The sequence below is a fragment of the Protobothrops mucrosquamatus genome, unplaced genomic scaffold, assembly GCF_001527695.2.
Source record: "Protobothrops mucrosquamatus isolate PMUCROS unplaced genomic scaffold, P.Mucros_1.0 scaffold936, whole genome shotgun sequence".
NCBI classification, from domain to species: Eukaryota; Metazoa; Chordata; class Lepidosauria; order Squamata; family Viperidae; genus Protobothrops; species Protobothrops mucrosquamatus.
In genome coordinates this window covers 19,756-35,854 of record NW_015387186.1, presented here as the reverse complement: position 1 = coordinate 35,854, position 16,099 = coordinate 19,756, and the positions used below count along the sequence as shown (strand labels likewise).

Sequence of the window (16,099 nt, the reverse complement as noted above, 5' to 3'; positions counted from 1 at the left end):
ATAGGTTTATTCTGGAATGTTTTACATGTAGTTACTGTTGAATCTTTGGAAACCACTAAAAGTTCAAACGCAGTAGCCAGAATACATTTGTTGTCATACAAATCTTTTCCAGGAAGAATTCAAAATGTTGACAACGATTTTTGAATTGAATGATATAAGTCCAGGATATTTTAGAGACCACATTCTCCATACCAGCCTACCCAAGTTCTAAGATCTTCAGAATGATTAACTGGAATTGGAGTTGATGAAACAAAAGATATCTTTGTGGCTAAATTTAAACTGTGGAATTTTTAAGCAGATCCATCAATTCTTGGATTTTTTTCTATATCTGTATAAGATTTATAGTTAAAAGAAAATAGAAACAAGGATTCAGGGGAAAAGCATCCTTCTATGAAATTGGAAAACTGCAATCAGAATAGGCAATGTAAAATCAGGCTGAATAAAGTAAAATAAATAAAAATAAAAAGTAAAATAAGTAAGCATAAAGGAGTTTATATGTACATTATTATATACATGTGATTCTTTGCTAGAAGCCATTCTTATGATTTGTTTGTATAAAAAAATGACAAGATTTGTAGGAAAAAAATAACTATTTTTGTCTCATCAGTGTAAACATTGATTCTTTTCTACCAACAAGTGATCTGGACAACAGCAAAAATAGGAATCAACTAAATGAACATAATACAATAAGACTGGAAAGAACTTGTGGTAACTACCCAATTGTTGCAGAGATGCAGAAAGCTCTAAATAGCTAGCAACATTTTACCAGCAATTTTGTTGTAGAATTGGTAAGTTATTCATTGAGGGAGATGGGCAGTTTAGAAATATGAAATATAAATAAAAATAAATAAACATATCCTATGCATATAATATCAAGGTCAAAAGCCTAAAAAAAGATCCTACTAAATTTCATTAATAAACTATTATATTTTGGTCTTCCATTCAGCAAATCTTTGAGCGATTTCAAATTATCACTTTTGGATTTAGAATGACAGCACACCAGGGTCACAATACATAAGAATCATACATTATAAAACTGTCTGTTTTTTTATAATGCTTATTGCTGCATGCTTCAAGTATGCCCAATAGGCAGTACACCAGAGATGCTGCTTGAAACTAACCCAGATTATATTATAAACGTAGCTCAATGTATATTATAAAAAGAAAAGTAACTGAATAAAAAACGTGGTGACATCTTGTTAATAAATAAACTACTAAAAGAAAAGAAGGAGGAAACAGAGTTTCTATTTGTGCTGCTTTCTATTACAATAACTGGACAGTATTCATATTCTCCCCTATTTACAACCTGGAATTGTCTTCCATTTGTATAAATCTCATCCTCTTTAGTTAAGATTACATTATTCAAAGCAAATATAAGATGATAACACAGAAGCAGTTTTGCTTTCCCTTCAATTTTTTTTTACTAAGTGCTTCTCTAGTTTAGTTAGTCATTCACTAAGTAATTATTCCAATAGTAGAAAATATATGTAGTTCTGTGTTGAGCTGGTGCTTTCAACTAAGGACTCAAACAGCTCAAACAGTCAAGCTCAGAGAGCACCAAGTACTCCACTACGTAATCAGTTGTGGTATAGGAAAAAATACTTCTAAGAGTAGCAAAGGTAACCATAACCTATATATTTTTCTGCCATGGAAAAATTAGAAATCTAATCAAAAACTTATTGATTTGAAAAGATTTACTTCACAATTTATTTCCTGGAAAATACACTGAAAGGTGTAACTTTTAAACAACTTATAGAACAAAAATAAGTTTAACTAGTACAGCAAAATATCTGATAGTCTCCCATGATATCAGTAATAAAATGGTAAAATATGGGCTAGATGATACACCTGTTAGACAGATTCTTAACTGGTTGAATGACAATACCCAAAGAATCACAGGAAAATTCACAGTAAGTTATTGTTCTAATCTTCACAGGAACCATTTGAAATATTGTGTTAGATACTGGGCATAATAGTTTAAAAAAAATCAACAAACTGAAGCAATTTCACAGAAGGGCTAAATGAAAGGTGAGCAGAGTGCAAATGAAATCTTATTAGGAACAGTTAAAGTACTGGGTATGTTTAGCCTGGAGAAGAGAACCAAAAGAGACATGCTAGCAGACCTCAGACAGCTAAAGCAGTGTCATCTAGACAAGGGATTGGATTTATTCTCTCTTGCTCCAGAGGTCAGGACTAGGATCAATCAGTTGAAATGTCAGGGAAGTAGGTTTGGGTTTGATTCTAAAAGGAATTTCCTGATCTTTAAAAGGTATCAATCAATGGAAGTGGTGGTGGTGGTGGTGGTATAGGAAGCATTTTTCACCTGAAAAAAAATCACATAGAAACTGCACACAAACAAAGGCAATGGGCTTGCAGTCCTGTTCTTAAAACCAAGTTATTTACAAGTAAATCTCATAGACTGAGTGTAAATATGACATTAAAATAAAATGAGTTATCTTGGTAGCCATATGCAAGTTGTTTCATACTCCCTTTTTCTAATTTGGTTTATTTTGTACTTCAGAATCTAGCCTACTAGACTTGGCATTTCCTGATGGTCTTCTATCCAACTGTTAACCAGGCCCAACTTTGCCAAGTTCAGTTTAGGGTATATGACTTTGTTGATATTTCACATTAACTCTGAAGTCTTGTAACAAAAGAGTTACCCAGAACCAAATGAATTAATCTCTACACAATATTTATATGTAAAGTGGATATTATATTCTGAGGAATGGCATTATTTTGCTCTTTTTTGTTTTTGTATATATGATTTTACATATAAACTCCAAAAGCAGATGAATCGTGATTTACAATAAATACACTAAAATAAATTAAATGCACAATATTTTGTTCAACCCATAGATGTAATGTATTTCAAAAAGATCTGAAAACGTTCTTCTAGTATTTACACTGTGCTTCCAAAATTATTTTCTTCTACTTTTACAGATAGCAATTAGTACTTAAGATCCTCCAAGTATTACCTTGAAACAGTATTTACACTCCTAACTTTAGAAGAGGTTTGAAAAAAACACTAACATTCATTTGGTATCTAAGGCTTTCATTCCAATATTGTGGCATTATTTTCTTTGCTATCATTAGATGTACTCAAAACATATGTTTCTACGGTTGCCATTCACATTTGAAACAACAAATATGAGAAGAAATATGCTTGTTATTACTGCAATTTTCTTGTATAGCATATTACACCAGAGCTACATATTTCAAGGTATGACTATTATATATAGAGACAATTACTCATCAAACCACAAGACTGAAAGATCTGCCTATAATATTTTTTCTTATATTTTAATTTTTATGACTGCATACCTAATAAGAATTTGGGAGTAAGCCCTTTTGTCATCAGTAATACAACAAAGAACAATCTGGCCAGTTGCTGAGGTGAGAAACAAAGGGAGACATATTTGTGGGCTTCTAGAGACAAATGTACTCCTCTTTGTATGAAAGATGATATTTGAGAACTTTATTTTAAACCCAGGAGTTTTTTCTGTGTAAATAAAAGGCAGAGTTCATTTAGACATAATTATAGCTATACAGAAAAGGAATAAGTCAGTTGTGAGGAACCTGTGGCTATACTAGATAAAAACAGCCATACTCAGGCCAAGGCTATCTTGGCTCAGTATTTTGCTTCTCACATTTGAGGCATTTACCAGCAAAAAAAGGAAAAGAAAAAAGGGAAAAAAAGGGAAAGACATAATCCTTTTTTTTAATCAATGTTGTCCTGCAACTGTTGTGTGTGCATGTGTGTGCCTGAATCAGTTTTGACTCCTAGTGACTATCTGGACTAGAATCTGCAGTTTTCCTGGCAAGATTTCAGAAGTGGTTTGCCATTGCCTCTTCCCTACGACTAACAGAGAGAGACTGGCCCAAATGCACCTAGTTGACTTTGTATCTAAGAGTAGGTTTTTCTCCTGGTTTCTATCCTGGCCCCTTAACTACTACCCTAGACTGGTTCTCTCCTGCAACTTTTGCTTGGAGGCATACTGCTCCCAGTTCCGAGGTAACATTAATTCTTCCACACTAATAGTCCTTGACCGATCCATCCTTCTTAAATTTACTCAATTCCATTATAAAACTAGTCACTCATCTGTTGATGAATTTTACAAGTTAATTATATACTTTGTATAGAAAAGTTGTTTTGTTTCACATGTTCTCCAAATCAAATTCATTGGATGGTCCTTGGTCCTAATGTTTTGACAGAGGGAGAAAAAATTATTCTTGTCCATTTTCTCTATCCATGCTTTATTTTATGTTCCTCAGGTATATCTTCTCTCAAATTCCTTTTTCCAAAACTAAAGACTCTGAAAATCCTAGTTTTTTTCAAAGAGGAAGGAGTTCGAGCATATACAAACGTAACAATAAATGTGTATGAGGTTATTATGAGAATATCATGATATATAATATTATAATAAAATATATAATTTAATCCTAATAATCTCCAGCATGAAACTTACTTTTCACACTGCAATATAATGAGCTGACATCTTTGTTGAATTATCTACAATGACTGTAAGATCTTTTTCTTGATTAGTTATGGACAGTTACTGTAAGACCAACCAGTATATATGTGAAATTAGGTCGTTCTTTTCTTTTTGCCTCCCTCCACCCCCGTGCATCACTTTATATTTAAATTAATTTTATATACTATTTGTCTGACTGTTCACCCTATCAACAGTTGGCCCTACTATTTATCTTTACCCTTTGGTTCACAAATTCTCAACTACCTTTCTTCTGTAAAAACAAGCTGGTGAGGACAGGAAAGACAGAAATGTTATATAAACAGGGCACAGATTCTCTAATTTCCGCTCCTATTCCAGTTTCCCAGCCTTTTTGCTCCAAAGGTCACATATTGCTGACTCTTACCAGTCCCACCCATTGCAATAAATGCGAGGAACACTGAGAACTGTTCTTTAGTATGATGTACTTCAGGTCAGATTCCCCAGCTCAGGATTAGGTTAAAAAATTGACTTCCTTTCAGCTGAGAGAGGTCAAAAGGACTTACACTTTTAATGAAAGCTTAATGGGAAACCTCTCTCATTATAGTAAATAGTATCTATTTTATAGAATTTTGAAGCAGATGGAAGCACTGTAACATTTTTCTATGTGTGTAAAAATCATGTTTTATCTGTGAAAAAAAAACAGCTATTGAAACATTAAAGACTGGAGATATATGTATTAATGCTTCACATTAGGAGATAGAATCTTCAGAAAGTAATTAACTATTTAAGATGCTAATTTCAAGGTTAGTTTTCCCCACTTCTCCCTCACTCCTTTGGAAACTTCAACTGTGGAAAAGGGTTTTTACAACTGATAAAAGCTGCTACAGCTTTTGTGTATCATTTACTTTAGTTACTTTCTATGAAAAAAACTTAAGACAAATTGGACTGATATGCTATATTTGGATAGATTGAAAAAGAAATACAGGTAGTCCTCAATTTACAACCACAATTAAGCCCAAAGTTTATGTTGCTAAGTGAGACATTTGTTAAGTGAATTTTGCCCCATTTTAGATCGTTTCTTGCCACAGCTGTTAAGTGAATCACTGCAGTTGTTAGTAACACAGTTGTTAAGTGAATCTGGCTTCTCCCTTGACTTTGCTTGTCAGAAGGTCACAAAAGGTGATCACATGACCCCCCCCCCACACTGCAATCGTCATAAATATCCGTCAGTTGCCAAGTGTCTGAATTTTGATCACATGACCATGGAGATGCTGCAAGGGTTTTAAGTGTGAAAAACTGTCGGGGGTCACTTTTTTCAGTGCCTTTGTAACTTCAAATGATCACTAAACTCTTATAAGTTGAGGACTACCTCTATACTCCAGTAAAAATATATCCAATCTCATGATTCACATTACAGCAGTTATTTTGTCCATGCAAAAAAACACAACATCAAAAATATCATATTATTAAAGTGAATTAGAAACTAGGTCAGTCAAATATGAATACTTGGTTTGAAATTACAGGCTTAACATTCATTTGGTCAGCAACTGTTCGAAGCTGGAATAGTACTGGAAAAAAAATGGACTTGTGAGTAGTCCTTGAATTTACAACTATCACGGTGCCCCTGAGTCACATGATAAAAATCCAAGCCAGCACTTAAGACTGTCTCCCTGCCTCTCCCCCACAGCTGAACTTCTTCATTTTCACCTGCCTCCCTTCTGCTGGGGTCACCGTCCTAGCCACACAGAAGGTACCGTGTCTCTAGGGCTTCTTGAATCCTCTCCCACTTGGCAGTAGTCATCCCTAGTTCTGTTGTGCCTTGCCAAACACCCGAGCACTCTCCCTTAGCCCCTCTGCACTCACACCTTGCTGGCCAGCTGCACAGCCTCCCCCATTGGCAGCTGCCACTCCAGCCCCACTGTACCAGCCAACCGTGCAAACTTCTGCACCATCCCCCTCCTGGTAGCAGCCACTTACCTGCCTGCTGGTCTGCTTGCAAGCTGCCTGGAACTTGCAATTTCCTGCTGGCTTCCCCAGTAACTTTGGTTGTTGGAAGCTGGCCGAAGATGTGAGGAGTACCTCTTAACAATGGCAATGGGGTCTGCAGGAATTGCTGTCACTAAGTGATGCTGTCACAGGATGTTGCACTTTATGACTGCATTACTTAGTGATGGAAATTCCCAATTGCTGTCATTAACTGAGGACTATCTTTATGCCAATAGAACTATTGGCTTTTAAGAAAAAAAATCTTTAGAATTTTATAGATGTGGGGCAGGGGATGAGGTTGGGGCCCAGTAAAATGATAGGTTGATATGGTGGAGAGGGTTATTCCAGGCAGTGTGAGTTTATATTGTGATTGTTTGGACTTTTTTGCTCTTGTATTTATCTTGTGAGACATCCGTTGTTGTTTTTATAAACATAAACTATATAAATATTTTAAATAAATGTGTAACTATAATATTGAAAACTATAAATAGTTACACATACATTTTAGACATGCATTAAAAGCTGTGCTTTGTTTATTAAGATTTCATGGGATACTGAGGCTTTTAAGATAATTCAAAATATAATATAAATCTATATCTCTAGCTATTTTGGACATATAACAAAACGCGCTAAAGGAACCTATTAAATGAAATATAATTAAAAATATATTAAATTTGGATCTGCAGGAATGAATGTGTAATTCATGAGCTCAAAGAACATCCATATAGATAAATGCAAATATACATGCTTACAAATGTTGAAAGGCCTAAACTGATTAGGATATAATTGTTCACTCTTGTGAATGCCCTGTTTGAGTTATCACTAAAGACAGATGAACCAACAGGAATTCTATTTATTAGAGATTCAGGCCTATCTGTTGTAACTACAGAAACCTAAGACCGTTGCCTCTTCCTACTGAGAAGGATCAGCTTACGAAGTTAATTCCTGTTATTAGAGTCAAAAAAGAAAAAGACTTCTGTTCCCAAACTCAACCATGTTGCTGTTTCTGCGTGCTTCCTACTCTTCTATAATTTGGGCACAGAGTTACAGACAACTAGCAGAAACTGTCAGAACTTGGTGGTTGCAGCCTACTGAGATGCCTGCTGCTATTCGCTTTCCTAAGGCTTCTTCCTTTTTTGATCCCAAACACGAAAAGCTACTGCAGCTAATATAATGACTTATAAGCAAATGCACTCAGACCAAGCAAGAAATAAGAAAAGCTTGCTATTAAATGTACTGTAGCTATAGTAGCAACACCTTCACCATCTCGAAACAGGGTGTATAACCAGCCTGTAATTGTATTCTGTCTCATCTTTTGCTAGAAATCTTGCAATTTTGCCGCATATCATATGGATATTTACTTTTACTGACTTTTATTTCATCTTCTTTGAAGTTTCAAGGCCTTTCCTCTAGTTCCCCTTTCTTTCTGCTGTACTAGTTTCTATGGCAACCTTTCTTAACCATCATTATATTGGCATCCGTATATGTTTCACTACAGAGACTAATTATGCCATGATGAACCCTTAAAAAAACTGTACTAAATTTCTAAAGGATGAGCAGAATCACTTACGAAATTTGCATTTGTAAAGATTTCAACAAAATACAAGTGAGAAATGGGATACTGGTGTTGGTATGCTACAAATATATGAAGAAACCACTCTGAGGAAGCTACCATTGAACAAAAAATATATTTTAGGGTTCCTTCCGTTAAAAACAGCTGTGGAAATCTAACTGCTAACAAGGAAGTAATTCTAAATTTACCCCAGAAGTTATTTGTTTGTATAGATAGATAGATAGACAGACAGACAGACAGACAGACAGATATTGACAGACAGACAGACAGGCGGATAGTTTGTGTGTGTTTGTGTGACTACATGCAGATTTTAGTATGTAGTTTTCTTTGTGCAGAAATTTGTAACAAGGTGATTTTTTTTTGTAATGAACCTATTGGGTAGGTATGTATCTATTTCTAATAGATGATAATTTCTAAGTTTATTGGTTGTAAACTCTATTCAGCATGTGCAGGAAAGATCATTTAGAAAATCATACCAAACCAAACTGAAATAGAGCAAAAAAAGACTTCTTGGAACATCATAATGTAGATGACTAAAACACTCCAAAATACTCCCAGAAGCATGGATTGAAATGACTACTTTATTTATAGAGCAACACAAATGGGTTTGGCTCTTCAAAGAAGCTGAGATTTGGGGAGGAATGCTTGTGAAAATCAGCTTTATACTGAAAGTCATATACTCATATATTGTATCACTGCCCTGCATATGAACCAGATCACTAGCTCTTACAGATTCTGCTGAAATCAAGATATTCATCAAATAATAAATAAAGATATTCATAAAATAATAAAAAAACACAAGTGAACCAAGCATAATTTGTGAAATCCATATTTCTGTTACTCAGTCCAAATGTTTTATACCAATGTAAAATAACTTATAGTGTGTGGCAAGGTATTTTTGCCAGCAGTTATACTGATGTTTTCCCATGAAATTGAATGTTAGGCAAACTTTAAAAATACTAGTCTTTTAAAACTTTGCCTTAGTATTCAGAAATTTATCAAAAATTATTGAGTCAATTACATTAATACCATTTTTTCCTCAACTAGAACATTACTTTGAAAATTATTGACACACAGTTCACTTCAATTGTAGAATGGATAAAACAGTATAATATTATATGAAATATATGACCATTACCACATTCATTATAAAAAACATTTATGGCTTATGCTAATTCCATAACTAAATTTAAATCAGTTTAGCAGCTAGAATCTGGTAAGAAATAAACTCTTTTTGAAGAATATTTTTATTATTAGAGCCTATCATAAAACTATGCTACAACTGTCAGCAATAATTGACAAAAAATATTTTTCTCCATCACACAAAACATTCAAGCTAACCAGAGAGAACTGCAATGTCTTTAATTTTTAGGGTTCCATAAGCAGGAAATTATATCAAATTGTTAACAAATATGGATTGAATGCTAATGAACTTGAAGAACAGCCAAATTCTTTTATATGATTGGCTCAAGCCATATGCACTAGAAGAACATTCTTTCGAAGAGACTAGCTGGTATTCAGAGACCACTATCAATTAACAGAAACTGGTCACATGGGGTAATTCCAACTGTCCTCCATCCTTTGAAAAACTGCTGAGAATTATAGCAGAGTGTTTTACATCAGATTGGTATTTAAGCAGAGAGAAAGCTATGAAAACCCAATATTTTGGATTTTATGACTGAAATTTTTACTCACTTTGTAATAATTAATTTCAAAAACACATCTTTTCATCTGCAAATTAAAAATTAAGCAACTAACATAGAAATATGAACAGTTTTAAAAGAAGATTTATTCCTCAGCACATTGTTTGCTTGTTTTTTTTATTTTTTCTACATTTCTGAACAACCCAACTCTCTCAAAGAAAGATTATTTAACTATTTATAGTTATCCTATTACCTGATATAGTTCAGATGAAGACATTGATTTTGCATAAAACTAAAAAAAACAACATATCTGAATAATGTAACTTTTGTTTTTGTGTTTTCATGTTATGCTTTTGTGTTTTTTCTAACAAGAAAAAATAGCAAAAATTAATATTCTCTTCTGATTGCACTCCACATGTGATTAAATGTTTGGAATTACAAGCATATTAGAAATGAAAGATAAGATCAACTCAAATTTTAAAAAATGAAGTACATGTTTCAGTGGTTTTCTTTGCATCATTTTTCATAACTCAATATAGATTCCCTTGGGTTATTCAACCAAGTTAGTGATGCATCAGCTTTGCGTAAGTTAATCAGTGGTGGCAATTCCATTGTAATAATTTCTCTCAATAAATAACTTTAGAACTAATTAAATAGAAAGCCAATTTTTTTTAGAATTTTAAAATGTGGACCATTAAATACTGATTACCCCCTGCTCAGGCAGGAAACCCTATAGCATTTCGGACAAATGGCTGTCCAGTCTCTTCTAAAAAACTTCCAGTGTTGGAGCATTCGCTGCTTCTGGAGGCAGGTTGTTCCACTGGTTAATTGTTCTAACTGTCAGGAAGTTTCTCCTTAGTTCTAGGTTGCTTCTCTCCTTGATTAATTTCCATCTGTTGCTTCTTGTCCTGCCTTCAGGCGCTTTGCTGACTTTCCTGGAGCATAGTAATTTCAAACTGAATGAGAAACTATTTGAAAGTTTCAAATTTCAAAATTCCTTATGCAGAAGTAAATTACTGTATAGAAATTTTAAATTATTTTTCTGCATTTCTATATAAGTAAAAGAAAATCCTAGCTAAGAAATCTGGAAAATACAAAGAGATACATTTAATCTCTTCAAAATATACTGAAATGTTGGCTGACTACAAGCTGCGCTGACAAGCCTCAAGTCTGCTTCCTTTCTCCTTTCTAATTCACTTTTATTAGAAAGGAGGACACTGGAAGTTTTCGGTGCTAATATTCCAAATACAAGAAGTGAATTTTTTTTTAAAAAGTAATAGAAAATGATATATAGTAAGGAACATCTTCTAATCGTCTGCTCTCTGAAGCAAAGAAGACCAAAAGTGGATGAGCTAGATCAGGGATAGGCAATTAATTTCTGCAGGGGGCACATGAGAAACTGGGACTGTTGTGGAGGGCCGCCCCTGCCACAGTCCAGACAGGAACAGCTAATGGGCTGGATTGACCCACAGGCCATAAAATACCCAGGTGTGAGCTAGAATAAGAGTTATTATTGCTCATAAATTCAAATAATAAATTGTTATATTTGAACAATTTGTGTAGAGGGAATTAGGATTACAAACTATGCAGAAGAATTTTGAGAATAATAAAGAAGAACCGTAATCCTGGTTACAAAATAAACTTAAGATTTACTTTGCTAAAAGCGTATTCTCAATAAGCCTCAATTCTGGCATTGGAAACAATTAACATATAGAACACTGCCAACCAATACGGTGATCTCCAAGAATACAAGGACTCAAGTCTCAGTAGGAAATCTCATCTATCACAGAATCCTTTGCTATCTGATACTGTACTTCAGGACTATTTAGCTGCACTATTGCAGGTACTTTAATTTACACATCTACTAAGGATTGAGACCTTTTTGTAAGAATTTACTTATGAACAGGAAATGGAATTATTCAAAATTATTTCAAACTATGCTACCACAGCAGTTATTTACTACTGTAATGCGATTTATATGATATTCTATTGACAGAGAACTCAAAGCAACTAACAACTTAAAAAAAAAATAAACAATTAGGATAAAGAAGTGCCTCAGATTGATAAGTAACCTGGGGAGAAAATAATCAATGCGAAAGGAGCAGGCCAGTTAAGAGAGGCCATCTTCCAATGATGGTCTTCTTGATGTCATTGGTACCACTGATACAGATGATAAGATAACTTTTATTGTCATTTTTTTTTACTGTAGGCACACTGGCATACATTAAAAATGAAATTCGGTTGCTTGCTCTCAAAAGTATACACATACATAACACATATAAACATGCTATATACAACATATGTATATACTTACACCCTTACATATGAGAAGGCAGAAAGAATTTGAAGAGCAATGACAAAGCAATTGTTATAGGAGAGTATAGTTGTTTGCATACATTTATTTATTTAATACAATTCAGATTACTAATAACTCTGGTTGGGGTATGTGTGTGTGTGCATTAAAACAAGTAAATTTTAAAAAAATTCAGAAGCATCCAAAAAGCAAACTGTCTATAATGATAAAAAATTGTACAGTGTCTCAACCACCAAGTTACTCAAGACTTCGAAGAGCAGCTATAATTGCAATGACTTTTTGAACATCCTCAGAGTATGAGCTATACAGATCTCTGAGAGGATATTCCAGAGTCTCAACTCAAAACGCTCGTGCTCTATGTTCTAATAGATGGTATTGAATGAAAAAGGTGTTGGATTTCTTAGGGATAACATCTCAGAGATAATTTCTAAACATCAGGGAGTATATGTACACACACACACACACAGAGTAAACATAGACCTAGATCTAAATCTAGAGTATATACTTTGTATATTTATATCTACATCCATTTATCTATATTTAACTATCTCCTATATATTCCCAGTATACCTTAGTACAGTGGTTCTCAACCTGTGGGCTGGGACCCCATTTGGGGTCGATCGACCATTTCATGGGGGTCGCCAAGCAAGGCTGTCTGCCATTTTTTTTGTCCGCCATTTTTTTTGTCCACCATTTTTTCCCCTTTTCCGGCAGGTGCCTTACCTCCCTTGGGCTGGGCCAGCTGGTGATCGGCCTGCTCCGTCTCTGCCGCTTGCCAGCTACGCCTTGGCCGGCGCAGGGGGCGGAACCACGCATGCGCGGCGCTCCCGGGCAGGGAAAGTCCTCGATTTACGACCAGTTGGGTAGTCCTCGACTTACGACCGGTTTAGTCCTCGACTTACGACCGGTTTAGTCCTCGACTTACGACCAGTTGGGATCGCGGCATTAAAAAGGTTAAAAACCACTGCCTTAGTAACTGTCTCTTGACATATCCACACCAGACATACTCCAATAAGTTTTTCTGTCTGTGAATTTCAAACATCTTATATCTTACATAATTCAAAAAGAACAAATTATCTAATGAACCTTATGACCTTTTTGAGATTTCAGGTGACATTACACAGGTATACAAAATGTAGAAAACACACAAGTAGGAAAAAAAAGGAGATACAAGTGCTGCTGTATTTGGTATTTCCCTGTTAATTTTTGTTTAAATTTTCAAGCAGTTATATATTTGTACTCAAAGGAAAATAACTACTCACTGTGAACAAGAAAGCAAAAATCCTTCCACATCAGCAACAAAGTGAGTTTTGTGAAACCCTCAGCATCATATTCTACCACTCCACTATTAAAAAAAAGATTATTAATGAAAAATATAATTAGAACCACAAAGCAAAATTAGGCAGAAGCTCGTCCCTTCCTATTGGCATGCATAAATTCATGAATAGGGCAGAAGTCACTGTTTCCCTCTCAAGTCAGGCACAAACGGTATTGACTAAGTACTCTGTTGTGGCCACTAACACCTACTGTGTGCAGCTACCATTACCTTCTTGTTTTCCTAGTTCTTACTTAGACCCCATTATACCCAATATATCTTCTGGCAGCTTCAGTTTTTTAAGCAGCAAATGAGATTAGAATTTACTACAGTACTTATATTTTGCCTTCTATTAGGATGTACTGAAAAAAGCTGAAATAAAAGCACACAGATACACACACACACACAGGCAGAATGAAAAATGTTGCAACTAGAATTAGAAATAACAGCAGAAATAAAACTTCAATTTTGCAAAATCAAGAAACCACACCAATCACACTTGTAGGTGACCTCTGGCAGGACTTGGACGGGGAAGTGTTATGAAAATTAGTTAGGTAGTTAGGTGCTATTAATTAAATGGGCAAATGTCTGCTATCTTGATTCTCATCTTGCTGATCCTGTCCATCCATGTTATCCGTTATCTTCCTATTTTTCTATTTCACTCAACATAGCTTTTCTAATGCATCACCCGCCTAATATGTCCAAAGTATGTGAATTTCTGCTTGCTGATTATTGCCTCAAGGGAGTTGTCAGTTTTTATTTCATCTAAGAGCCTGACCAATTCTGCCAGCAATCCATGGTTCTCTTAGTAACCAGCTGTGTATTACCACTGGAAAAATCATTGTTTTAACTATTCTGATCCTTGTTCCTATAGAAATAGTCTTTTCCTTCATGATTTTAAGTTTGTCATTGCTTTCTTCTCTAAGATCAATCTTCCAATTTCTTCTGAAACATACTGTCCATCTTTATCTATTGTTGAATCTAAACCTCAAAACTACCTGTCACCTTTTTCACCTATAATTTTACTAATTATACTGTTGAGACTTCCTTTGTCTTCTTAACATTTAGCATTAATCTAGAACTTTGACTATCTCTACTTTCAACTAACAAAGGGTTAATAATTTCCCCTTCTTTTGGCTCTTTTCTCACCAACTCTTTAGAGATGATACTGAAGCCTAGAGTGGGAAAGAAGAAATGCTAAAAATCTTTCCTTCTATAATATGGTATAATTTATCTATTAGTGTATAATAAATATAAATATAATATAACTGGGTTATATTACTGTGTACTACAGTAATATAACTCAGGGCTACCAAGCTTAAATATGCATATTTAGGAAAACTCCAAGTGGCAAAAATATTTTTAGTAAATATGAGTAAGAATAGACAGGAAGCTAATGCTTATGGTTATATTCCATTTTAAAGTGAAACATATATTTACGTACGTTCCAAAATGACTAAGAAATGCTGCAATATATTCCCTTCTCTTATGGTAACCCTGGATAACATATTGAACCTATAAAAGAAATTAAAAAATGAGTGCAATTATGATAAAATTAAATTACAATACAGAGTATTAATTTGGGAGAGTTTATGCTTTACTAATAAGTATAAGTCTGGAAAAATATTTTTACATGCATCAGCAACAAGAGATTGGTGTATTAAACATATATAATAATTACACATATTTTATTTTTTAAGGATGAACACATTGATTAAACCTTATAGTAGATTCTGCTACTTTACATAATGGCAATATACTATCCATCTGGAATTTCATACAGTATTTCATAAGTATTTTGAAGAAGCCTATGGTTTCTAAGCATTTTATTTTATATTAAAATGCAATTTTATGTATTTCACACCTCTGATATTTCCTGGGCCAACGTTTAAGTGTTGCAGTTAGAACATGTCTATCATGTTCTATCAGTTCATAATTTCTGCACAATATTCTTATTTATTTATCAAACATTACATAGCTGTCTGTCTACTAATTGGAACTCTAAACAGTGAACAATTTTTTGTAGTTTAAAAACAGATCTGTGTACTTGCAAATTAAAAAACTAACCAATAGAGAGCCACAACAAAAACAACTCTAAAGATAGATTCTGGTATAATTATAGAAATGCATTTGGAAGTATATTTCATAAATTCATAATTTATAAGATTCCCTTAAGCAAGAGCAATTTAAACAGGAATAAAGAGTATTTCCAGACTATTTCATAATCAGATTAATGAAAACTCTGACGCAAATTGTATAGCTGAAATGCAGAAGGCTGTGCATAGTCTTTTCAACTATTCCTGGCTCACTCCAAAATGATCTTTCATTAGGCAATTTCACCTTTGGTTTTGAAATTTCTGACAGAAATAATTTTAGATCATAGGGTTTACCAATTTATGAATAATTATTTATTTTACCCTAGTTTAGAGCCCTGGTATTGGAATATCTTGGTAAAAAGTTTGTCTATTCTGGGTATTACCTTGTTGGTTAACAGTTGGCATACTTGGGGAACATAATCAATGAGGCAGCCTCCACCTGGAAAAGCAGGAATGTGAAGAGCAGAAGATCCACCAAGAGCACTAGAAAAATAAGTCAATTAAGTAACATCAGATACAGCTTTGTGATTCTTTCAAAGGCATACATTTCCCATATAAGACATATCCTTATATTCAGATGTGTTACATGTAAAAAATCATACAGCATTATATATATTCTATCAACACAAAAATGCAATATTAGACTACTGTTTCAATGTTTGAGTTAGATACAGAAACCAGGCCCACATCTATGTTTAGAGATGAAGAAAAGCCATTG

The 16,099-nt window shown here is 34.1% G+C and overlaps 1 protein-coding gene across 1 annotated transcript in view; it reads right to left on the bottom strand.

The window, feature by feature from the left end:
- LOC107290602 (BRISC and BRCA1-A complex member 2) overlaps positions 1-15,864 on the bottom strand; it is a gene marked incomplete at its 5' end in the record, with an annotated part of 25,129 nt that extends 9,265 nt beyond the window's left edge. The window contains 3 exons of the mRNA XM_015819496.1: positions 13,233-13,315; positions 14,730-14,800; positions 15,765-15,864. Coding sequence (XP_015674982.1) covers positions 13,233-13,315; positions 14,730-14,800; positions 15,765-15,864 — 254 coding nt within the window. The remainder of the gene's footprint in view (positions 1-13,232; positions 13,316-14,729; positions 14,801-15,764) is intronic.
- Positions 15,865-16,099: the final 235 nt, after the last annotated feature.